A 26,447-nucleotide genomic window follows, 5' to 3' on the forward strand; every position below is an offset into this window, starting at 1 on the left:
TCCCTTGCTACGAACCATGCTGACTGAGGCTGCTGTAAGTTTGAGCCCAGCAATAACTGGAGGGCCACAGATTTTCTACACCTGGTTCAGTGTAGCACTCCAGTAACTTTGCTGCTTCCCCAACTAGCAAAGCTGGAAAGTACCATTGGTACTCATACCAAGGGGATGTTCAGTGGTTCCTCGGAAGTCGAACGGAATCTGTTCCGGAAGTCCGTTCGATTTCCAAAATGTTTGGAAACCAAGGCGTGGCTTCCGATTGGCTGCAGGAAGCTCCTGCAGGCAATCTGAAGCAATGGAAGCTGTGGAGGACGTTTGGGTTCCAAAGAACATTCGCAAACGGGAACACTCACTTCCGGGTTTGCAGCGTTCGGGAGCCAAAACATTCGCAAGGCGTTCAGGATCCAAGGTACGACTGTACTGCAAACTTTTGAAAAGGGGGGGGCACCCCGTTTGGCAGAATTTATACAATTCCCAGAATCTGAATAGCCTGTGTGCAGATTTTCTTTTTGTTGAAAGCATAAATACATTGAGCATTGGTTATGGAGCACCTTGTTGCACTGAAAGAGCTGTATAAACGTCACAAAAATGAAAGTTAGATGCATTAAGTGTGAAAAAGTCATCCCAAATTTATTTTCATAACATCAACAGAAACGTTTCAGTAGATAAGTTTTCTTTTTTAAAAAAGCTACACAGTATTTCCTTAAAAGTCCATACATTCGCAACTCAGAAGAGACATTTGATGATTGGGATGAACCTTTGGCATGTTCAATGTAACAAGATCCATTTTACAGTGTAAACAGGGTTGTGTTCTTTACGAAGTCCAGCAGGAAAGGCACAACTTGGCAAAAAACTGATCCTAAGCAACAACAACAAAAACTGAGAGGAGAAACACACACAATATAGTTCAGGTGCAACAACATGGTGCAAGTAAAGTGTATTTTTTCATTATTATTATTACTGAATCCACTTTGTTTCATGAGCCTTCCACATGAGCACAGCTGGACCCTTGAATTCGGGGGGTGGGGGAGAAGCCATATGTTTATTCCAAGTCATTTTAATACCGAATACTAAGCTCTATTTTCCAATGTAGCTTCACATCCACAAAGAGATTATGCAGAAGCAAGGAGGGGAGGGGCTATGGGGGGAAAGCCCCCAAACAAACAAACAAACAAACAAACAAAGAAACCTCACACACACCATGACATCATCAGACATTCTTACCAGCATATCATATTTTGGTTCAAATAGTGCACAGTAGCCTCTGCTTGGATCTCAAGTTTAATACAGTGGTTATTTGATAGAAAAATAGACACTCAGCACTACAAAAAGAACAACAACATAATAATATAATAATAATGAGGTAGATAACTTAGAATCCACAGGGCCATCCCAGTAACCTTCATACAAACACAAATGCCATCAGGTTGTTTTTTTTTGGGGGGGGGGTGGATTGTTTTCCCCTCCCCCCCAAAATGCAAATACACAAAGTCAAAAAGGAAGCTGTCAGCCCCTGCAAGCAACCCTAGATTTCTCCTGTACAAACTCCAAATGCACCACAAGAACACAGGAAGTCCATACAGATAAAACATCTGGGTGGTTTGCACCCTGAATTTCTGAATTGGAAGTGTCTTAGCAAATTAGAACACCCCTCACCCCCCCCCCCTACTTCATTTTAAATACAGAATCTTGATACAGACATTTCCCAAGAAAATCAAATATGCATGAACAGGCGAAAGGTTTCCTCATGCTACATGAACTGTTTCCAAAATGCAGTCCCTTGAGATTCCCAGCAGAACATTCCAAACTCGGCCTCCCCAAAGGATCCAAATTCCCTTTCGACAGTATATACAAAGCTTTTACCCTCTTGCTCGTTCAATGAGTCTCTCCCAACTTCCTCCCTGCAATGTGGCGTATTTGGGGGTGGCAGTGGGTGTGGAACAGCAATGCACTGCAAAATCAGGAATTTGGCACAGTTATCTTGATGGCGTGCATGCGTTCATGTAGTTTTTAAATAAGCAGCAGTCACCAGTACAAGGTATTTAAGGTTTATCGTGGATTAAACAGACAGTGCCAGTTTAAAAATGCATTTTCATATCCAACAACACATTCTTCTGAGTAAAGTGGGATCTGCATGTCCAGTAGGCATTATAGTAATATTACATTCAAAACCACATTTAAAAACAAACCACACACATACACACAAAAGGTACTATCCTAAAAGGGTGGCATTCTTGGATATTTACCCGCATAATTACTTTCCACATATCAGTCGTGAATTCCAGGAGTGCCAAACTCCCTGTGTCCCTCTCTGAATGGCCAACAGATTTGACCCTGCTCTTCTCGAAGCCACAATTGATTTCTAAGCCGTAACAACGAAACAAAAAGAGGTATATATGTTCATCAGTTTTGGATTTTCACATTGTAAAACGGGCAACGTTTTACACATTAAAGTCATCCATGTAAGAACTACTTTGCAAGACCCGCATCTTTCCAAAAAAAGAAGAAAAAAAGAGGAGAGCCCTAAATAGACTCTCCCCCCCAAAAAACAAAACAAAACAAAACCAGCATGATTGTACTCTGGGCAACTCTTTACAAAGACAACCATAGACTCATTTGCACATTGATAGGAAAATAAGGATACTTGAGGTGTAATCTCTTAAAAATATAATATATATATGTTTCTATAGTGATTCCTTTAAAAAAATCCATTCTGCTTCCTCTCAAGTTTTCTTGGCTTTCAATTGACAGCAATTTTGTTTTCCTCCATAAAGTGAGGGAATTGGCGTTTTGGCACAGTGTCTGTGGCGGTGCTGCTGGGCTTCTCGATCTCTGAACCAGTCGTAGACTGGGAACCATCCATCTTGGAGACTGTGGCGGAATTCATTGCTATGTTGATTGCCGGACCTCCCCCAATTGTGGTTGGAAGAGAAGGTATACCGCCACTCTGGATGACAGAGATCTCATTGGCTTTCATGGCTAAGCCGTTGCTGAGGACTGCAGCGTACTGGTTCCATGCTGAGGGATCGAGGCTGACTGAGGAAGGAACGACCTCCTTGGGAAACATCTCTGATACCTTCTTGGGATCGTTCCCGATCAGAGCTATGGGGTTGTCAATGGACAGTCTTCTTCCCCGCCTGGGGGAGTTGTTCCACATGTGAGTTCCAACGTGAACCTTAACAGAGACAGGAAGGAGGGTGAAGAGAGGGGAAAATATCAAAATGAGGTTTCCACTTCTAACCAATCCATTGGCAAGAAGCAAATGGGAGCTATGGGTAAAGCATTTACATTGTGAAAGAGTTTCAAACCACAGCCACAGAACTTTTGGCAAAGTCCATCACTCGCTCAACCTACTTTCACGGGTGTGTTAATAGTGAAAAGTGCAATAACCCCAAGCACTTTGCCCTGTGCTCCCTGGAATGACGATGCTACACAGATGCAAGAGATTAAAGAGGCAAGCGATTAAAAGGGAAGGGGACAGATGGCAAGAGGAAGTTCCCTACCCCCACAAACATGGTACATTCTCCATGCTGGGTTTTCCCGGCAAGAGCTAAAGCAGCAGGAACCTCCTGAACGTCAATGAAGTTAAGACCCTTGTGGGCTTTAGGAAGCTCTGCAAGAGGCATTTTACAACACAAAGACAAGCCCTTTTAATGTGGTCCTCTACGTCAAAGTTAAATTCATGACATGGAGAGAAGAGGGGCTGCAGCCACTGGCTCTGCTCCGACTCAGTCAATGCATTTAAAAGGAGGATTGCAAAGGTACTCACACAAAGTCCACCTGAGCCCCTCTTCTCAGCAAGGTAAACCACAATTAAATTAAATCAATCTGATTACTTAATCACAAATTAAAGTGCACCATTAAAATAACAACTGATAACTAATGCAGCAGGAACATCCACAATTGACTATAAATTGCCACACAACTGACTAAGTTGCCACAATTGTCGCATGTGGACTTGCTGATGGTGGGCCCATCTCCCCACCCCAACAGAGGGACTCATGTTGGACTCTTAAAGTAGGGCAGAGGAACCTGTAGTTCTCTAAATGTTGCTGAACTACAACTCCCCTCAGGCCCAGCCAGCATGACCAGTGGGTCAGGGATGATGAGAGTTTTAGCTCAAGAACATTTGGAAGGTCCCAGGACAGAGGACACAAGTGACACATTTGGCCACAGTACCAGTTTCAGCTTCAGAAGTTTGCGGCTGTTCTGGCTTTCCCACAGCAACCACTAGCAGTCCCGTTTGGGTTGGAGAAAAGAAAAGCGAGGGATCAATACTTAATTTTTTCTGCACAAATCAGTGCTTTCCCTCCTCGGCTCACCTTGAGGTTCCCTTTCGTGGTGAAAGCCCTTCCGCAGATGGTGCAGGCGAAGGGCTTTTCGCCCGTGTGAGTCCGCTCGTGAATCTGGAGGGCGCTTGCCGAAGAGAAGTTCTTGCCACACGTAGTGCAGATATGTTGCTTCGCAGTCCGGCGAGGGGGCGGCACCAGCAGAGGCCCAGAGGACGACAACACATGGGGGCCAATAAAATGGGCCGTGCTGATGGAACGATCGCTAGGAACTTCCATTTTTATAAGACCTGGCGGCGCTCTGACAAAAGCAGGGTGGATGCTGTTTCGACCTACAGAATAATTTCAAAAGGGGGACAGAGAACGCATTGGTACCTTGAATGCGATGAGCCTCATTAAATGTTTCTAAAGGACCTAGTGACTTTTTTTTTAACACACACAAAATCCAGCTGAGCAAATGCGAACAAATCACCATATGATCATATGCTTAGCTTGGAGACAGATGCACAAAAGCAGAAGGTCATTTGTAAATAGGATAGCTGGTTGCCGTCGGTATATGCATTCTGCTGAGTGGCTTGTTTTACAAGAGCAGGACAAAAAATAATAATGTGTACCTGAAAACCTCTCTTTGGATAGAATTCTAGGGTCTGTCCACCAGCCAAACAGACTACCACTCATGCCACGGGACTCAGATTCAGGACAAGAGAAAGGACTTATTCTCACAGCACGAAGTTAGGACTATGGAACTCTCTCCCACAAGAGACAGTGATGACCAGCAACTTGGATGACTTTAAAAGCAGGTTAGAAAAATTAAAATGAATTTGGGGTTCAGATCTTGCTTGCAAGCTTCCCCTGTGCATCCATCCAGTTGGTCACAGGAGCTTGGACTAGATGGACTTCTCCCCTACTCTGCAGCTCCACAGGCACCCCAAAATCTGCTCTGGAGGATTAGGGGACCTTCTGGAGCAGATCATGAGGAGAATGTGGGCTTCAGGGGTGCAGGAAAGGCAAGGCAAATCTGCTTGCCCAATGCCAAATGTCATCCTTTAAAATGGATGCCTGTCTCCAGACCAACGGGGGAAAGGAGACCCTCTGCTTTTGGGTGGGTAACAAAGGAGACTTTAATGACAATTACCGTATTTCTCGCTCTATAAGACGCACCAGACCACAAAACGCATCTAGTTTTTGGAGGAGGAAAACAAGAGAGAAAAAAATCTGAATATCAGAAACCAGAACAGCAAGAGGGATCGCTGCGCAGTGAAAGCAACAATCCCTCTTGCTGTTCTGGCTTCTGTGATAGCTGCGCAGCCTGCATTCACTTCATAAGACGCACACACATCTCCCCTTACTTTTTAGGAGGGAAAAAGTGAGTCTTATAGAGCAAAAAATATGGTAAGTGTCATACAAATTTTGCTAAACTTGTATTCTCTAAGCACAGGTTTTGACGTCTTTTTCTATGTTTGCAGTACTTTTCAATGATCTTAAAAAAAATTGATGAAAAGAAGACGTATTTCGAAAGTTTGATGTTATAATAGCTTTGTTGTATTAGGCATTAACCCCCAACTCTTTTAGACCCACCCATAATGGAGATGGTTTTACAATATTTCTGAAAAGACATAGAAGAGGCAACTGCTAGATCAGATGGAAGAATCATCTAGTTCAGTAGCCTATTCTCGCAGTGGCCAACCAGGTGCCCATGGGAAATCTGCAAACAGGAAGTGAGAACTACAGCAACCTGCCCTACTGATATTCCCAGCAACTCCCAGCAATGGAGACAGGAGATGGCCTTCCTCCATGAATTCCTCTAATCCTTTTTTAAAAAAGGTAAAGGGACCCCTGACCATTCGGTCCAGTTGTGACCGACTCTGGGGTTGCGGCGCTCATCTCGCTTTACTGGCCGAGGGAGCCGGCGTACAGCTTCCAGGTCATGTGGCCAGCATGACTAAGCCACTTCTGGCGAACCAGAGCAGCACACGGAAACGCCGTTTACCTTCCTACCGGAGTGGTACCTATTTATCTACTTGCACTTTGATGTGCTTTCGAACTGCTAGGTTGGCAGGAGCGGGGACCAAGCAACGGGAGCTCACTCTGTCGCGGGGATTCGAACAGCCGACCTTCTGATCAGCAAGCCCTAGGCTCTGTGGTTTAACCCACAGCGCCACCCGCATCCCATCCTCTTTTAAAGCCATCCAAATTGGTGGCCAGCACTACCTCTTGTGGAAGGGAATTCAACTGTGCGAAGAAGTCATTGCTTTTGCCTGCCTTCAATCTTCCAGCTTTTAGCTTCGTTTGGGTGTCTAATGTGGTATGGCTCTTTGATATTATTGCCTTTGCAGCAAGTTGTTTGCAGTCCCACACAGCACCAGTAACACAGGAAGATTAATTCCGCATGGCTGCTTTATGGGGAACCTTCCGTGCTACTGCTGGCCCTGGTGGAGGGAGGGAGGGGCAACAACAGCGAAGGAAATAATTCCTAGGTTATCTGCATGGCACAAATGCCATCCACAGGCCAGTGACTTGGTGGCAGCTGTTGCACTGTTAAGATATAAACACAGGGATTATCCTTGATTGGGAGCATCTCACGTAGGAGATTCAACAGCCAATAACTGCAGCCATGAAGATCACCTGTATATATGACCTTGTGGCACGACAGTGATTATCTCAATTAGTGCTGTGCTGAAAATTTATCTTACATTTCCTCCCAAATGAATGAGAAATTAATTTGAAGCTTCGTAAATGAACAACAACAACAAATTCAACAGAAATTTATAAGACTATTTTAATTGAAAAGGTTATTCGTGCGAAGAGAAAGACACCTGAAGGCGTATGAAGGCCTGTGGGATATGAAGCAGATGTTGGATGGCCACCTGTCATGGATGCTTTAGTTGGGATTCCTGCATTGCAGGGGGTTGGACTAGATGACCCTTGGGTCCCTTCCAACTCTACAATGCTACGATTCTATGAAATATGCACCTCCTGAGGGGGTAGGGCAGGCAACACAGAAGTTTCACATTACTTCTTAAGCCATTGCTTTAGCCATACAGTCAAGCCATTTTAAGCAACTGGGGCTCTGGCAGAAACAAGAAACCAAACTTTTCTTTTCTCCCATCAATGAGAGTACTGTGGCTCTTCAGTCAGATACCTTCATGTATCCCTAGCACTCTTTAAAGGGAGAGAAAAAATAAACCACCCAACTGCTCCTGTCTCAAGGAAACTAGTTTAAGTATCTTGGGTTGTGTCATTAGACGTGTGTGTCTTTTTGATTACATTTAGGTTTGATGCTTTACAGACACTGGGAATTTGGGACAAACTGGGCAGACAGATGGTGAGGAAGCAGGAGCCTGGCAAAGAGGCAGTGGTTACCTGACTTCTACTTTGCTCATCTGATGGGAAGAGGACATGGGGTTATTCTCAAGCCTCCCCGTCATGTTGCTTAGCTTTAGAACCAGAGAAAGACCAATACCAATTCCACAAAGAGAGCAGCTGTAGCAGGCTATAGCATTTCTCCAACCTGGGAGTCTCCCAGGCTGGTGCTCCCTTTCTGTAGCACATTGTTGTAGAACCTCTGGCCCACCAGACATGGTCGGAATCCAACTCCCATCAGCCCCAGCCAATACAGCCAGTGGTCAGGGCTGATGGGAAATGTAGTCCATCAACATCTGGAATGCCACAGCTTCTCCATACCTGGTCCAAGAAACTGGCTAGCCAGGCACAGTCAGCAAGCTGTGAAGCCAAAACACACACCCATAGATATAACAGTAATTGTAATGGGGACGAAAGAAAGGAAGGAAGGAAGGAAGGAAGGAAGGAAGGAAGGAAGGAAGGAAGGGCGACTCACCATATTCTCCATTTGGGAAGAGCAACCCAGGTTCCTCTTTGATAATCTTTCGACCAATACTGCCATAAGTTAGATCCAAAGCACTATCCCTTTCCACGGGACGGATTTCAGGACCCATGGGGTGGGTTTCAGGACCCTCAGCCTTACTTCCCGCTGCACTGTCCTCTTGGATGTTAAAGTCTGGAGACTTGGATGTGGGGCTCTCTGCTTGACTGTTGGCTGGAGACAATGCTGGGAAAGAAGCTGAATCAGAGGCAACAGGACTGCGGCTGCCATTCTGATAGTCTGCATCACCCATTACTGAGGAAGAGTCATTGGTCATACCATCGCTCTCTCCTGAGCCATTATCGCTGCATTTCTGGCTGCTTTGGCGCTGCAAGGACAAGGTGGAGTTCACCATCTTCATCTGGCTTTCCAGGGCTGAAATGCTGGAGAAAACAGAACTCGTAGGCTCGCCTGGAGTACCACATGGGGCAAGTGGCTTGGAAGAGTGGCTTAGGCCATCCCGCAACTCCAGATCGCCTTCTGTCTCCATGGCTTCCGCGTTATCTTCCAGGCAACATGGGTCTCCGTTGTTCTCAGCTACGGTAGTCTCCACCTCAGTGTTGTCCCGCGTGTTTTCTGGGACTGGGCTATTGGGGATTTGTCCGCCCATGTGCATCCGGATGTGTTGCTGCAGCACCACGGCATTTGTAAACTTCTTCTGGCAGATGGGGCAGGAGTGCTGCATCTTCAAGGGGGTATTTGCGCGGTGAACTCCATAATGCGTCTTGAGGTTGCCTTTGGTAGAGAAGGCGCGGCCACAGATCTTGCACTTGAAGGGCCGCTCGCCCGTGTGAGTGCGGTAATGCATCTTGAGGGAGCTCTGGCAGCTGAGGACTCGGTGGCAGATCAGGCACTCGTTGGGGTCAGACGCGGATTTGTCAATGTTCTCCACCAGCTGCTGAAGCTTTGTCGTTTCGGAGCCCTGCTCGCCAGCTCTGCCCACATGAAACACACTTGCGCTGCAGCCGGCCTGCGGGGAACTCCTGTTCTGCTCGACCCCCGACTCATGACTCGCCGTACCCGATGAAGACCCACCTTCGCTTTCCGGAGAAGGCCTGGGCTGCATGTCACTCAGAAGCACACCGGCAAAAGAATCCTTGCTGCTTGCCAAGTTGGAAGCGTGTGGAGGTAAGCTGGCACCTACAGAGGTAGGCAGTGCAGTCAAGATGGGCTTGGTGTCTACAATAAGGTTGGATTCATCCAGCGGGACAGACATCCCATAGGGGATGCCGCTGCTGGTGGGCATGTTGTCCAGGTGTTCCGGTACCGGGTAAGGATTCATTTTGATTTGGGGATATTTGTCCTTATGCCGCTGGAAATGCACTTTAAGGTTGCCTTTGGTCGTAAAGCGATTGCCACAGATGTTGCACTTGTAGGGTCTTTCGCCCGTATGCGAACGGAGGTGGATCTGCAGGGCGCTGTCGTTGCCAAAGACTTTGCCACAGAACTTGCACTTGTGTTTGAAGAAGGAGGAAGGCTCTTCCAGGCTTGTTTTGTTTTCGGGCATGTTGAGAGTGGCCAGCTTCCCTTTCGCCTTCTTTGAGGGGTCGACCGCTGCTGGGGAAATGGCCGAAAGCGGGTTTTGGAAGATGACCGAGCTGGACGATTGAGGTAGCAAAGGGTTGGGGAAGCGGGAGATGGCGCCCGACAGGCCTCTGATTGCGTCGGGCTTCAAGGAGATGGCCGCTGGCGTGAGCCCGCCGGCCATAGAGACAGCGGCCGGCATGCCGGCACTCGAATGAGGTAGTTTGCCTTGCTTCAAGGATTCCAGGGATAGGCTTTGGTTCCCAGCTTTCTGTCCGATTAACGCCACGGCAGCTGACAGTTGTTGGGACATGTGGGCTCCCAAAGCTTTGAGCGGGTCGGCAGCAGCTATCGAAGGATGCAGGATGTGGGGGGCCATCATGGCAATCTGGATCCGGATTTGCTCAGTCAGCTGGATCTGTTGGAGCTGCTGCTGCTGTAGGCACACTAGCTGCTCAAGGATCATGGGGATGGCGTTGAGGCCAGCCATGGATGGAGACACAGTCTCCGAGGTACATTGGTTGACAGCCACTTTAGTGCCACGTATGGACTGCAAAGTCACGTTAGTGTTTGGTACTTTAGGTTTGGGCATATAGCTCAACTCATGAGCCGCGGGAGCGACAGGGGGCTCCGTTTTGAGATACATCCCTCCCTCCGGTTCAGCGTCGACCTTCTCTCCTCTCTTCTCCGCAGAAGCAGAGTGACTCTTGGCAGGGCTCTCTTTGGCCGTCTGACCGTCCATCTGATTGCTGGGGAAACTCCCCGAGGAGCTGTCAGGGAAGTCTTCCAGGGGCACCGTGACCTCGCCGTCGTTCATGATTAGGACAGGTGGCGTCTTAGTGCAATTTTTCTTATGCTCGAGGAATTCGGAAAGCTCAAAGAACTCTGCACAGCATTTCTCGCAGATGTTGGTCTCCTCCGTCCGGCACCTTTTGGAACTCATTTCGCCCCCTCTGTCACCTGGGACGTCTTGTGGACTCCCTAGAAAGAGACATCAGAAAGAAAAACAAAGAGAGAGAAGGGGTCTCAGAGCAAGGTTCTTTTACAGGAACAAAAGCACAATCAGATGTCTCTGCTGGGAAAAGGCGGCTAATAGACGAAGACATTTGGACATTAGAAATGCAAGGTGCAATCAAGGAGGATTTTCAATCCCTTTTACCCAAATCCAGTTCCCATTGCTGCTACTTGTCAAAGCAATATGGGTGCTAAGCTCCCTACCACCACAGTTTAAAGCATTTCTTATTAGCTATGCAGTGACAGAGTACATTATACAAATTGCCTTCCAATACCAGATTCAAAGGTCTATAACATGAACAGAACAGGTAGGCTAAAGAAGTCCAGGTATACAATACAGGGTCAGCTCAAAGTATGAGGGAACTCAAAGTGCCCTGACAGCAACACACACATACCCCATCAGTGGAGGCTGGTTCGCTCAGGTGAATGGGGCGCTGCCCCCATCAATCGCAGTCTGTTCTCACTTGCCTGCCTTCTTATTTACAACCTGTCAGCTTCCTCCCCACTCTGCTGCGATAGCTCAGTCAGCAGAGCATGAGACTCTTGATCTCGGGGGTGTGTGTTTGAGCCCCACATTGGGCAAAAGCTTCCTGCATTTAGAAGACATCTGAAGGCAGCCCTGTTTAGGAAAGCTTTTAATGTTTAACAGACTATTGTATTTTAATATTTTGTTGGAAGCCGCCCAGAGTGGCTGGGGAAACCCAGCCAGATGGGCGGGGTATAAATAATGAATTATTATTATTATTATTATTATTATTATTATTGACTCTCGGTGTCCCTTCAAACTCTATGATTCTAGGTGGGTGGGGCCAAACTAGAATTAGTTGGCTCCACCAGTCATTGGCTCTGCCCACTGTTCACCTTTGTGCCTTACACCTGATTAGTCGCATCAGCCACCACCACTGAGCCCCGCCCCCCAATCCACCTATGGCAGTGTGGCTTTATGCCTCGCAGGCTTCCAATCTGCATGGGGCTGGACACTATTTGGGCTACAGCCTGATCCCATAAAGATTTGATTCCTGCAAAAGCTCTCTGAACAGGAATGACGTACATCAGGAGAGCACACTTATCCCTGAAGGAGTCAAATGCACCCACAAAAACAGCCAAGCTGGACATATACCTGCTAGTGCAGGAATGAGATGCCTCATCTCTGTGCCACCTTATTTACAGAAAGGAGGACCATACCAACTCTTTTTTTTTTTAAAGTAATAGCCAACATTGTGGAATTATACTGCAAATTTCCTCAAGTTAGTTTTTCTTATAGATGCTCCCCCATGTGGAGATCCCGGGTGTTTACACCATCAACAGAATGGAGATTTTGTAAACTCCCTGAAATTACAAAAAAAATATGTCACTCCATTATGGAGGGGAAAGACTGGAGGAGGGCAGATGTTTATCTCAGATGTTTATGGCAAGGCTACACCTCAAGGGCTCAGGTTCAGGTCTTTCTCAAGAAACACATGCAGAGTCGAAGCAGAAATTGCTGCTGTGGACACAGCATTTCTTCTTCAGTACTGTACAACATTCAATTAATACACAGAGAATGGCTGAAAAGGGCTCTTGCAATGGATTTACTGCATTAAAAGTTAAAATCATTAGCTCATTATGCATAGGGCTAATTTGAAACTTTGTACAGCATCCGAATATGACAAAACAACTGGAGTTTTTTGGAAGTACAGAGTCTGATATTTTTTTTTTTTAATGCCCACCAGTATGAGGGGAGGAGAACAATTCCTTCCCTTCACCCCACCCTAGTGAGCTGAAAGGAATCAGCACTTTTCATTCTGTTTAAGATGTATTATGTACTCACTCTCAGCTAGGGTGGGGAGACATTAGATTCAATCTGCATTTGAAGGCAAGCAGTTTGCACTATCCACTTTGCACTTTCCAAAGCAATCCAAGAACCAAAACAGAGCTATCCTTTGAAATTCATTCTTCTCAGAACTTTGCAATGCAGCTCCCAGGCCTAGTAATATGCACAAAAATGCATTCCCCACCCAAAGCCCCACACCCACAAAGATAGCAACTCCGTTCTTTCCATGCAGTTATAATGGCATATGCATGCAGACCTAACAGCACCTGCACATTATTCCCCTAGCAAGAGACACTTATCCATTCCCACTCATTCCATTTCTATCCTGTCCATAGATAGTGCAGGATGGTGTCCTCCCTCAAGATTGAGTCAACACAACCACTTTGTAAAGTAAGGTTGGGAAGAGAGAATGACTGTCTAAAGCATGGGTAGGCAAACTAAGGCCCGGGGACCAGATGCGGCCCAATCGCCTTCTCAATCTGGCCGGGAATCAGCATGGTTTTACATGAGTAGAATGTGTCCTTTTACAGTGGTACCTCAGGTTACATATGCTTCAGGTTACAGACTCTGCTAACCCAGAAATAGTACCTCGGGTTAAGAACTTTGCTTCAGGATGAGAACAGAAAATGTGCTCTGGCGGCGTGGTGGCAGCAGGAGGTCCCATTAGCTAAAGTGGTGTTTCAGGTTAAGAACAGTTTCAGGTTAAGAACGGACCTCCGGAACGAATTAAGTACTTAACCCGAGGTACCACTGTATTTAAAATGCTTCTCTGGGTTATTTGTGGGGCCTGCCTGGTATTTTTACATAAGTATTATGTGTCCTTTTATTTAAAATGCATCTCTGGGTTATTTGTGGGGCATAGGAATTCGTTCATTATTATTTTTTCAAAATATAGTCCGGCCCCCAACAAGGTCTGAGGGCCATTGGACCGGCCCCCTGCTGAAAAAGTTTGCTGATCCCTGGTCTAAGGTCACTCCATGATGCTCATGGCAGAGTAAAGATTTTAACTCGAGTCTCCTCAGCCCTAGTCCAAGTTTCTAACCACTACATCACACTGGCTTCAACCTCCCTGTCCAGATCACAGTTGACTTCATTCTTACCTTAGCTGTGTGGCCACCCATTCACCCACCTCTCCCTTAAAAGCAAATTCCTATGAGGTGAAGTCCTCATACCCTTATACCCTGTTCCTTTCCTCTAATGACATCACCAATTTCTTCACTTGCTTTCCCCAAATGTTTACTCTTCACTCAATAACGAAATATATTGGCTTGGGTGTTTTGCTGGGGTCCCAGTCAACATCTAGGCAAGGGTGACACAAAGCAGAAGTCTCAGAAAGCAACATTTCCCCCTAAATAGTAGCCAGAAGCCAGCCAAGCAAAGTCTACATCAGCTTGCTTTGCACATATTAATTGGGTTTTGAAATATCCCATAATAGTAGTCAACAGAACCGATTTATGAGGAACAGCAAGCAAAAACCAGAGGTGGGGTTTTTGTTTGTTTGTTTAAAATGGAGGTGCTATTTTAAGCACTGAAGGCAAAAACAAGTTAAAGGTGGGTTCACCATCACAAACATGTTGCCCAAAAAGCACATTCACTGTCTTCAAAATTATGTGCAGGAATGGAATCATTTATATCAATACGGTATTTTATGGAAAATGAGGTGGAAAATGTTCAACAGGAAGTTCATGCATTAACAAACAAACACACACACACAAATGGGTTCCCACACAGTGGTGGAAAAAGCAGTCTTTGAAAAACATTTCTTTGAACTACCACCACTGAACACCCACAGAGGAATATGATCTGGGACCAGAGCCTGGTCTGAAGATCTTCCTTCAGTAATAAATGTCTTACTACAGAGCTCATGCTTGAGAAAATATCAGAAGATGATGCCTTGCAAACATTTGGTTGCTTTTTTAAAAGCAAATTTTCACCACAAGTGTAGATATCCAGGGATAGAGAGTTTCTGGCCAGTGTGGACCAACTGGGGCCCACCATGCTTTGGAGCTTGGCCCACTAGGTTATAATAGGCAAAGTATGGCCATTTTCACCAAATCCAGGGCTATTGCCCTGTCCATCCGACTTTTTGCATCACAGCTTATGCTGGACTTGTTTTAACCAGGATGGATTTGATTTAAATCACTAGTCAGTAAGACTTGATTTAAATCATTTTTTTACAGAAAGATTCATTCTTGCTGGTATAATCTTAATACCTCATGGTACCTCGGTTTACGAACTTAATCCGTTCTGGAAGTCCGTTCTTAATCTGAAACCTTTCTTAAACTGAGGCGCATTCTCCCTACTGAGGCCTCCTGCTGCCGGTCCCCTTCCACCTCTCGAATTCCGTTCTTAGACTGAGGTAAGGTTTGCAAACCGGGACACTACTTCCAGTTTTCCAGAGTTTGTAAACCGAATCGTTCGTAAACAGGACTGTGCTTAAACTGAGGTACTGCTGTAATAAATTTTGAGAGTCGTTTTTACAGTTATATCAAAAATTACAGATTTGGTTATACTATTAGAAATACATACAGATAATTATGAAATTATTGTGAGGTTTAACAAGTTAACTGTTTATATTTGGACCACTTTCCCGCTGTACTTTATTGGAAGGAGAAAAATAATTTCCTTAATAACAATGTAAACAATTTATTTAACTAAAACAATAACATTATAGCATATGTATCCATGTTTGTTAACTGATGGTTAAACTTTTTTATAAAAACAAACACATGAGGAGACTGAGTTTTAGCAGACATGAAAAACTTAAAACAATTCCTCATTTCCTGATTTTAGCCTTTGGACTATAATGTAACATAAATAGAAAACGGTCTTCAGAAAGATTTTTCCTCCAAAAGCATTTTATTTTAAAAATCCAATTTAAATTTTAAAAATCTGATTTTTTTTTATTTTTAAAAACCATTGATTTTTACCCACCCTGGTTTTAATTTTTAGAAATCCAGTTCAATGGACAAAAGCTGATGAGAAGAGAAGATCTGGCATGCACACTCCCCCATGCAAATTCACCACCACTTTCAGAGTTACTTTTCAATTCTCAGACCTGCTCCTGAAACATAAGCGATCATAAGACCCGGAAGCCTGTCAAGGCATATCTTCCAGCCAGCACCCTATTTTCTATGGTGGCTAAACAGACACATTTTGGAAGCCCAGAAGAAGGTCATAGCCACAGCAATCTCCAACTGTCCCTGGGACCTCCAGTGCCACTCCCCCACTGACCTATGACCTTTCTCCCCTTCACCTTTGCGACTGTTCAGCAAAACTGTTGGCTTGAGAGAGGTCTTACTTCTCTGCAAAGAAAGGGTACCTTAGAGCAGCTGGAGACCACTTCTCACAAGTCCACAGATCACAATAGCCTACCACCCATTCTTGGTGGCCAAAAAACCCAGGCCACTAACCACTACCTGTACTTTGGAAGTTGTGCAGTTTGGCTGATTTGTTACCAGATTGAAGAGCAGGTGCTTAAACACGGCTACTCTAACAGTGCAAGATTCTTTATAGAAATGTGAATACAGTGGTACCTCGGGTTACATGCGCTTCAGGTTACATACGCTTCAGGTTACAGACTCCGCTAACCCAGAAATATTACCTCGAGTTAAGAACTTTGCTTCAGGATGAGAACAGAAATCGTGCTCCGACGGCACGGCAGCAGCAGGAGGCCGCATAAGCTAAAGTGGTGCTTTAGGTTAAGAACAGTTTCAGGTTAAGTACGGACCTCCGGAATGAATTAAGTACTTAACCCGAGGTACCACTGTATACAGTACAGGTATCCTGTGTATGTGAATGAAAGAGTAAAGTAGAACATGCTAGGTCTGTTCTTAACCTGAAACATTATTTCTGGGTTAGCAGAGTCTGCAACCTGAAGTGTATGTAACCTGAAGCGTATGTAACCCGAGGTATCACTGTATATATCTATGCCTCAAACTAAGACTTTTTAATCCCATATCCAGTGCTTGCAGAAGATCAGGTTCTGTTTTCCTCTCTCCAAAAGATGACCTGGAATGCAGTACTCCCAGCAGGGAAATTTATGAAACAACTCTGTACAGTGGTACCTCGGTTTATGAACTTAATCCGTTCTGGAAGACGGTTCTTAAAGCGAAACTGTTCTTAAACTGAGGCGCGCTTTCCCAAATGAGGCCTCCCACCACTGGTGCCCTTCCACATTTCGGATTCCATTCTTAGACAGAGGTAAAGTTCACTAACTGCAACACTACTTCCAGTTTTGCGGAGTTCGTAAACCAAACCATTCATAAACAGGGCTGTTCTTAAACCGAGGTACCACGGTACTTGCATTAAGGCACTGCTATGTTAGGTCCGGGACGCGGGTGGCGCTGTGGGTAAAACCTCAGCGCCTAGGACTTGCCGATCGCATGGTCGGAGGTTCGAATCCCCGCGGCGGGGTGCGCTCCCGTCGTTCGGTCCCAGCGCCTGCCAACCTAGCAGTTTGAAAGCACCCCTGGGTGCAAGTAGATAAATAGGGACCGCTTACCAGCGGGAAGGTAAATGGCGTTCTGTGTGCTGCGCTGGCTCGCCAGATGCAGCTTCTCACGCTGGCCACGTGACCCAGAAGTGTCTACGGACAGTGCTGGCTCCCGGCCTCTAGAGTGAGATGAGTCTGGCAAGACCCTAGAGTCTGGCAAGACTGGCCCGTACAGGCAGGGGTACCTTTACCTTTATGTTAGGTCCGTATAGTTAAAGCCATGGTTCTCCCAGTAGTGATGTATGGAAGTGAGAGCTGGACCATAAAGAAGGCTGATCGCCGAAGAATTGATGCTTTTGAATTATGGTGCTGGAGGAGACTCTTGAGAGTCCCATGGACTGCAAGAACAACAAACCTATCCATTCTTAAGGAAATCAGCCCTGAGTGCTCACTGGAAGGACAGATCCTGAAGCTGAGACTCCAATACTTTGGCCACCTCATGAGAACAGAAGACTCCCTGGAAAAGACCCTGATGTTGGGAAAGATGGAGAGCACAAGGAGAAGGGGACGACAGAGGACGAGATGGTGGGATAGTGTTCTCGAAGCTACCAGCATGAGTTTTACCAAACTGTGGGAAGCAGTGGAAGAAAGGAGTGCCTGGCGTGCTCTGGTCCATGGGGTCACGAAGAGTCGGACACGACTAAACAACAACAACAATGTTGGCGGAACAGCCTCTAGTGCATGTTCAGCCAGGGAGGAAGAAAAACACAAGTACAGTGGTACCTTGGTTTACGTTACCTTCAGGTAATGTAATTTTGAGTTACGAATGCAGAAAACCAGAAGTATATACGTGCAGAAGCGCTCTATCACACCGCGCACGTGCGCAGAAGCAGCACCTCCTGATACAGACTTTTCAGGGTAAGTACGGACCCCTGGGACGAATTAAGTTCGTATACAGAGGGTCCACTGTACAAAATACAAAAACGGTGACCCGGAAAACTCTGCTAACAACAATCAATCAGGGGCCAGCCAAGGAGAAAACAGCAGGCCTGCTGCCATTGACCCTGGAAACAATTCCAGTGAGAACCAATGGCCACATGCCACCCACAAATGGAGGAAGCCAGCAAACTCAGTGATGATTGAGACATGCCTTGAGCATCACCCTCACATAACCCAAAAAAGATGCCACATTGTGTCTGCTCCAATACCACAGCTGTAAAGTTGCACCTTCAACTGGGGTCAGGAGGGCTAGGATCTGGTATACCGTAAGTGTACTCGTGCCTTGTGTCACCAAAGTCCCACCCAATTACTCTAACACATTTTAGCTGTTCTGCTGGTGTTATCCATCACAATAGCGGTATCGTGTGGCATTCTGCTGGCGTGGTGGGGCTTCCACAAAATCCGAAAGCCCTACATCTGCCAAACCTCCAGAACAGGATTACACGTTTAGATTATTCAGAGTACAATGGATGGAAAGTTAACTCCTGACGTGTTGATGTGAACATGTTAAAATAAGGCCTGATGCAATAATTCAGACCTCACAATTAAGCCCAAGTCTGTGGAGTTGATAATCTCATTTAAAATCTACTGCAATTATCAAATTAGTGGTGAAGATTTATCATGCTTCAAAGTATTTCCCTGACCATACATCTGTACACAGATTAGATTTAAAACGCACACTGACACACCTTGCCTTTAAAAGTTGCCCATTGAGTTATAAACAGCAATTCCCAAAGATGTCACCATACTGTAAGACAGAGATAGCGCTTATTTGTGGCTGGATCGTGCATGATTGAGAGTCATTTATTTCAGTAGGAAATAGTTCCTTTTCAAAATACTTCAGTTCGGTTGGCTGTGTCCTTTCTAAATCATTTGTACACACACACTTAAGACTTCTTCCCTTTCTCTCTCCCTCTCCTTATAGTCAACTACTCAGTGCTTATTAGAAATGGCAGTGAGTAGGGTCTGCAACCTCAAAAATACCCCATTTCATTTCCCCTTCACTGTTCATTCCCCCCTCCACATAAAGTCAGCGGCCCATGGCAAAAGCATGCAGATTCTTTACTGGGCTGTTTTGTGAATCCTCCCATTCCAAAATTCTTTTCTAAAAGGTTTTGTTGATCTTGATTGGGCTAATGTTGAAGTCTATTAAAGTTTACACTTATCCTGCTCATTCAGATCATTGCCAGTACCACTGGCAACCGTTCTGAATAATTTCTTTAGTTGGATATTTCAGCTTGTGTTCCATTAATATAACAGCGATCTGAGGATTTTGGGGGGAGAGGGGTGGACTGCTGTAAAACATTCCCAATATTCCAAGCATGACTGAAGACAACACCACAGATATTATTAGAGTTAGGTCAATACTACTCAGTTATGCAGGTGGTCCCACGGAGAACCTTTTTGTGTTCGAACTGTAACAACAGCAACAAATTAAATGCAGTTTTGTTCTCAAAACACAAAGAGTTGTCAGGTGCAATTCCAAATATGTTTACTTATAAAGAAAAAACAAAGGTTTCAATGGTACATGCTCTCTATTACACAGCCTTGAAATAGGATTCTATATTGTCCACTGTCTGGGGTGATTTACCTTTATCTATTTTTAATTTCACATTACCATGTGAAGTAACTTTAAAGGGGATTAAATTTTTTTTAAGGCTACTGATTGCTGACAAGCTTCTTTTAAGAAGTGTCCTTAGTTACCTGCTGGGCTTAAAATGAAAGCCTTAACTGGACATCTGTTCCAATGCTATTAACATGGAGATTAAAAAGGAGGCCAGAGAAAGGCATTTATTATAGTGAAGATAGCTTTGTTCTGCAGAAATGGGTTAATTTTTTTGTTGGCTCATATTAAATACACCTGTATGCTTTCATAGTCAGAGTGAACTGTCTTTAAAACAAAAGACAGAACAAAAAGAGAATCGCAACTGATGTGTTATCTATGCACAAACCAGAAATACTTTGCCCATCCCAGTATTATTGGCCAATCCTGCATTTTTGCCCGAAGCATTTGCTAAATAGCACTACATCTGCCTATGCAAAATATTGCAAGAGCCATAAAGAGGTTATTTTTATTTTACGATCTAACCCAGGTTTGCATTTAAAGATCAATGAGAAATAAACAGCTACTGAATTTCTGCCCCCTCCATCACTACCAATGATGCCCCCTCCCAGTAATGAAGGGGCACAGAGACACCCCACCTCCCATATATCACAGCTCAGTGCCCAGAAGAGAAAGGGAAGGGGCGAGAACAAAATCTTACTTCTACCTTAGCCAAGGACCGCTTCTTCTTCCGCACTCAATTACTTCCACCAGCAAGACCCCTCAACTATAAACAAGGCAGCTCCAAACCACACTTAACACTAGCGCAGTGTTTAAGGCGAAGCTAAACAGCCGAAAGCCCCGCTGCCAGGGTCAATTGCATGAGAGTCCTAATTGTAAGCTTGACATCAACTTACCACCCACAGCAGGCAGAAGGCGGCAAAGGTTAGAGCAGCAGCTCTGTCAAAACGTCACAAGCTGCCGCCGGGTTTCGCAGAAAAGGCCTGATCACTACAACCAATATAGTGTTCCACTGGCATTTTTTTTTCGGGGGGGGGGGGGAGATATGAGGAAGAAAACGAAGAACAGGGCATCATGCACAGCACCCCATGCTTTGCGCCTCCAGCAGCCCTGCCAATCAGGTATTCTCCTATTGCTTCCTTTAAAAATGGTTTCATCTCTCCAAGGCAAAGAACACAGAGGGGAAATGAAATCTTAGTTGGGACTCTCTCAGTTTCTCACGTTGAAAATAAACTCAAGACGCTCCTATAAACACCACATCTATCATCAATGCAAGTTTAAAGAGAGGTCATTTTATCAGAAGGTATTTATTTTGCTTAATCTTTTCCATTTATGCAAGTTGGTCCTTTTTAAAAAACCCAACTTTTTTCTTGTTGAATTTCTTGTTATTCAATTCACATGTCTAAAGAGTTATGGCTGCCATAGCAAGGCAGTGCAATGTTACACCACACTAGTGAGCAGTAATTATTTTTTTAGTGAAACTGTGCACAAGTTGCAGGTCTGGAATTTTCCTAAGTGTTAGAAAAAGTTCTACATTCTACACAGCCGTTAAAAAGAAAAGAATTTGGCCTTGTGGCTGTTATCAAACACAATGGGCAGCTAAAATGCAAGGGGGAAAATGCTAATTTTCAGTATGCAATTATTGTTCTCAAGTGACCCACCTGCTATTTTTTTGACCTGCTAATTGATCACTAGGTTAGCAGCAACATTCCCAACCCCACCCCACACAACTGCAAACACACATACACACACACTTCACTGAGATGGTTCTTAAGATTGCTTCACAATTGTTGTGTCAGCGTTTATTTCCCCCCAAGCCCAAAGATAGAAGTGTTGTGCTTAATTGTGCCTCCTTGCTATGCATATGCAGGAAACCTTGCAGGAATTTTCTGATCAAATTTTACTCTTTCCATATTTAGAAGTGCACAATATGGGCATATTCAAGTTCTTGCCGTGATTTTAAACGCGCAATCCATGCATGGAACTGAGAGAAACTGTTTTCAGACACCCACCAACACTTTCTGCTACTCTTTCTTTTCTATTATTAAATGAACTTCCAGGACAATAAAGTTCTACCTCACAATATGAAAGGAAAGTGAAGATCTCCATCACATTTCTCCTTCGTCTGAGAAAGCTCCTACATCCTCCGCGCTGTTTTGTAGAGAGTGCAGGTTTAAATGTGAGGACGCACAGATCCAAACCCCTACTCAGCTACAGAGCTCAGTGGGGGGGTCTTGGGCAAACCATGCTTATCCTACCTCGAAGGGCTGTTCTGCAGCTAAATACAGGAGGGCAGGCTACACTTGGTATCAAGCAACAATATTCCTTCTTGGGTTTCATTTCCCTCTCCCCTCATTCCTAACACCCAACCCCTCTCCCTCTGCAACTAACAATGCATTTAGAGAACACAAAAGGCTACCTTCCACTTGTCACATCGCTAGCTCAGCGTTGTCCACACTGACTGGAAGCAACTGTTCAAAGTTTCAGGCAAGGTTCTTGACTTTCAACCCTATGTGCATGCAAGGCAGACGCTCTTCTATACCTGACATTTGTTGCAAAACATTTGTTGTTTCTTTCCAGGAAAGTGGCGCTTGTTGGGGTTTGGGACAACAGAAGACAAAAAAAGCATTCCCTGGCACTTTAAAGGACCACAGCCTGTTTCACCAATGCAAAAGCACCCAATGAACTCAGTAGCTTCGCTATCAAAGTCCACATTCTTTTAAAGTAGCTGAGATTCCTGCATTGCAGGGGGTTGGAATAGATGACCCTGGGGTGTCCCCTTCCAATTCTATTATCACACTTGCAGCAAAAAAGGCCAAGAAATAGCTACTCTCCTGAAACAAAAGAAATGTATCAGTGACTTAGCACAGAGCGGCTTCCACACAGCTCTTGCTAGTTTGCTTTATGGGACGGGGGAAAAAGAGGACAAATCTCTCACCCAGACAGCAAGCAGACTAAGGCCCGCCTCACTTCGCCCCAAGGGCACCACGGACACATTCTCAGTTCCAGGGAAGGCATCCCGAAACCGCTTTAGGAGGCAGGTCGCTCGTGCAGATTTAACCGAGCCTCTAAGAACCATCAATAGCAGCAAAAGGGAAATATAAACATATAGAATTATTGTGACCAGCTAAGTTTTACCCACTGAAAGGACCGAAAAGTTAGCCATGTGCGCATCTCATTTCAGCGGGTCGAGCGCCCAACTAAAAACCGAAAGAACTTATAAAGAGAAAATGCGTGTTTTCCCCAATACCGGCGGCGCATCGCCGGCAGAGCCCCCTGGGTGGCGCTAGAGAGCAACTCTCCCACGCGTCCTCGCCAGAAGTTACCTTCAAACAATTCCGCGCGAGTTAAAGAGTGTTTTTACTACGGACAACGCACTCGCGCGTTAGTGACACGCGGGGCTTCTCCTCCTCCTCCTCCGCCCTGCCATTATTTCCTCCCCTAGTTACAGAGCTCTGCAGTATCGGAATCCAGTAATGCTGAAGGATTGCTTGATCGACGTTTTGCACTTAAAAAAAATAAGTATTATTTGCAATCCAGGTGCCTGCAGCGGGAAAGGGGCTCCTCCAAGTCATAATTCTCCGATAACCCTCTTGTTTCTTCCTCCCCGCCCCGCCTTCCCGGAGCGCGCCACTCCGAGGGCGTCATTAACCCTTTTGTTTCAAGGGTGCCCCCGGAGGTGATTCCCCAGCTGCGGGCAGAGATTTACACGGAAGAAACATCACCTCCAGTGGCCGCCCCGCCCCGCCCCATCCTAAGCACATGCACAAAGGAAAAACAGTCATGCATTAAACATGGGATTTATTGCCTTCTGGCCAGCTTGCCGTTTTCTTAAATCACCATTAACCGGACTCAACAATCGCACATTTGGGCTCGAAAGAAAAGAGGCGGAGGACCGCGGGAGAAAAGCCCCACACCTCCTGCGGGTCGCGAATAGGACCGTCCCCTCCCCCCACACCCCGCAAATATACACTGTTATCGACTATTTCCATCCATTGTGTGTGTGGGGGGGAGGGTTTTCCCGAGGGGGGGGGGTTCTTTTGAACGAGTTCCCCTTCACCTTTCCAAAAAAAGGGCACAATATGCACTTTCAAGATTGCACCCCAATGTTTCCATTCGCCCCTGAACAACAACTTTAAAACAAATCTGCAAGTTGTGGAACTGGATTTCATCTAAATCATTGTGAAAACTAATTTTATTCCCGAAAGGCTCGATTGCTCCCCCACTTGTTTTGCAAAGGTTCGGGTTTGCATCGATAAACCAGTCTTAATACCCCCCCCCCTTCAATGTTTTATTGCACTCATCCTCCGATTCGTGCTCTTTATTTAATAAAAGGGAGTCGAAATCAAGCTTCCTACGTCCGCCTTGCTACCGGCGAGGCTCCCCAAACTCCCATCCCGGTCTCAACTCCTCGCACCACCCAGGAATTTAAAGCCCTCCGCTTCGCCTTCGAGCGAGTTCTGCCAACATCCCCTTTGCTCCGCGCTGAACATCCACACGCAGCCCCTCCCTCGATCAAGGAGATCCGGAGAGGTAAAAGCCAGCAAATTTCTTTTTTTCTATAAAAGGGGGGAAAAGTCACGAAGCACCGGCGATAGAAGAGAAGGAAAAGGGGAAGAAGTAGTAGTAGAAATGAGAGAGGAGGCGCCCACGAGTTCTGGAAGATTGTTAAAAAGATCTCTCCCTTTTCGCTCACCCCCCACCCCCAACACACCATATTAGCTCACCGGAGTTATTTTAGGAAGTCGGAAATCAAAGATGGCTGGAGGTCAGGCTACAAAAGGTCCCGAGTGATTGCGATCTCTCGCTCGCTCTCCTCCCTCCGACCCCAACACCAAGATCGTCCCAAAGTTTTTGGTGCACAGGAGAGGAGAGAGGAAGAGACCCATCCAAATAAGGAAAGAGATAGAAGGGTGGGGGGAAATATTCAACACCCCCCCCCGCCAGCCAGCCTTGCATTACAAAAGGTGTTGCTCTCGCCTATGCCCCATCCCTCCCAGAAATATTTCCTGGAGGTGGGGGGGGGGGGAGGAGGTGGAGGAAAAATGAGTTACCTTCCAGCAACATCCATTGGGATTTAAGGACAAGATTGTCCCACACAATGGAGTGGGGTGGGGTGTTGATGCTAAAGAGATCTTAGAACCACCATAGAAACTTTCCCCCCCCTGGTGCGGGGTGGTGGTGAAGTCCCACACACTACAAAAGCCTGAGTTGTTGTCTTTTTAAATAAAAATATATGTATTGAGAGTTCATCCTCCCCAAAAGCTAAAGTGATCAGAAGCCAGGTCCAACACTGATTTTTTTTTTGGGGGGGGGAGGAGGAAGAGAGAGAACGGGTCCCAACCTAGAATATTAAAATTATTAATAATAATAATAACAGGAGCACGCACATTATCCGATCCGTTCCTGCCGTCGTGAGAAATAAAGGTGGGATAAAAGTGGTCCAGATTCCGAAAGGAGGACGCAAGGATCGCGAACCAGCAACCCCAGCGCGCAACGTTGGGAGAAAGACCCCCCTGGCACAAAAGCGACCTCGCTTTCTCTCTTCCCACCCCCCGTCCCCTCCCCCGCAGATCCGATTCCCTCGTCGATTTCTTTTGCCCATCAATTAAAGTTAGCGACTGACCCGCGAGCTGCGGCGGTGTCGCCCTTACCATTTGCTGCGCGCGGGGCTTGCTGCTCGTCCGAATGGATGTGCTGGGGCTTCGCCTGCTTGCGCCTCGACATGGTGCACCCGCATCGGGAGCAAAATAGTAGCAATTATTTTCTTCTTCTTCTTCTTCTTCACAACAAATTCCTAGAGTTGGGAAATTACTCCCCTGGACCGGAATGCGCATGTCAGAGTAATTATGATTATCAATAATGCATTGCGATTTATCATGGGTCCCTGACAGCTGATTGGCCTGAGTCCAAGAGCTCACAGATTATTCAAATAAGGTCCATTGATCAGGGCGAAGAAGGGGACGCCGGGCGTTGTAGTCTCGGGCCGGCCGCTGGGCTCGCCCATGTGATGGAAGCGTGCGCGCTGAGTCCGGGAGCGCAAGGCGCGCAGAGGGGCTTTGGCGTAGCGCTTTCGAGCGCCTGATTGGATCAGATGTCCCTTAAGGGGAGCGAAGGGGCGCACGGAGCGTCCCGAATCCATCTTTGCAAGTAAACAAACAAACAAACAAACAAACAACCAGCCTCCTCCAGGGCAATCGGAAGAGAACCAAACCTCTGTGCGCTCTTTCCTTTTAATTGCCTTTTTTAAAAGTTAGGGTTTCCCCCACTTTGGTTCAGAATCCCGAAAAACACCATCAAGCGGAGGAGGGATTTAATTAGTCCATCTCCCACGCATTAAATCAAAGAGAAGTGCTCCTTCCGGCACAGAAGGAAACATCCTCGCACGCAGATTGATCCTTTCGCTGAGCTCAATGTTGAGACATGCGCGTTTACTCGGAAGTCAGGTCCGCTGAGTCCGGCGGGGGGGGGGGGGGCTTGCTGCTGCGTGAGTTGCGCGCAAAACTGCAACTTTACTTCCAGAGAAGGGTCGTAAGCATAATCGCATCCATGTCTCCTCGGCAAGGAAATACCACTTGTTTTAAGGAGGATAAAGGATCATCTGGAATTAATGGAGGTGGATTTTATATGGGGAAGGAGCAAGGGGTTTGGGGGTTCCTATTGCCATCAAAGTTGTGGGGAAACTTGAAAGAACTTGAAGCCATGCTTCTGCATGAACCTGATACTCTCAGGTTAATATTCCAGTTTTAAGACCAGTGTACAGTGGGGGCAGGTATGCTACCTTTGATTTCAGAATTGTTGGAAGTTACTTTGTAGAGCCTAAAAAGCAGCAAATACTGTGGCATTTTGACCCAAAACAGTTTTTGTGGAACAGGGGGGTACTGTCAGCTGGTTAGAACCTCACAGAGAGTAAGCAAAGACCAATAATA

The 26,447-nt window shown here is 45.9% G+C and overlaps 1 protein-coding gene across 3 annotated transcripts; it reads right to left on the reverse strand.

Annotated features, from left to right (window-relative positions):
* Window positions 1–1,440: 1,440 nt before the first annotated feature.
* Window positions 1,441–25,636, reverse strand: SALL4 (spalt like transcription factor 4). Of its 3 annotated transcripts, none has more exons than XM_028735221.2 (4): window positions 25,173–25,636; window positions 8,125–10,674; window positions 4,320–4,618; window positions 1,441–3,172 (listed from the first exon to the last, which is right to left on the reverse strand). In XM_028735221.2, exons 1-4 carry the CDS (start codon window positions 25,243–25,245, stop codon window positions 2,738–2,740), a joined length of 3,357 nt encoding a protein of 1,118 aa, XP_028591054.2. In that variant the 5' UTR covers window positions 25,246–25,636; the 3' UTR covers window positions 1,441–2,737. The 3 variants fall into 3 exon arrangements, with proteins under 3 accessions (XP_028591054.2, XP_028591056.2, XP_028591055.2); XM_028735223.2 differs by lacking the exon at window positions 25,173–25,636 and adding an exon at window positions 24,909–25,008; XM_028735222.2 differs by lacking the exon at window positions 25,173–25,636 and adding an exon at window positions 24,246–24,403.
* Window positions 25,637–26,447: the final 811 nt, after the last annotated feature.

Source organism: Podarcis muralis, chromosome 5 (genome assembly GCF_964188315.1).
Source record: "Podarcis muralis chromosome 5, rPodMur119.hap1.1, whole genome shotgun sequence".
In the NCBI taxonomy this organism is placed as follows: domain Eukaryota; kingdom Metazoa; phylum Chordata; class Lepidosauria; order Squamata; family Lacertidae; genus Podarcis; species Podarcis muralis.

What these genes read in the sequence shown, in the direction of transcription:
- SALL4 (XM_028735221.2), bottom strand. Translation starts at nt 25,245, where the DNA reads ATGTCGAGGCGCAAGCAGGCGAAGCCCCAGCACATCCATTCGGACGAG. An exon ending in CTTCCCAAATGGAGAATATG is followed by an intron (nt 4,619 to 8,124) that starts GTGAGTCGCCCT and finishes ATTATTCTGTAG; the next exon opens with GTCGAAACAGCATCCACCCT. An exon ending in CCACGAAAGGGAACCTCAAG is followed by an intron (nt 3,173 to 4,319) that starts GTGAGCCGAGGA and finishes GTCTCTGTTAAG; the next exon opens with GTTCACGTTGGAACTCACAT.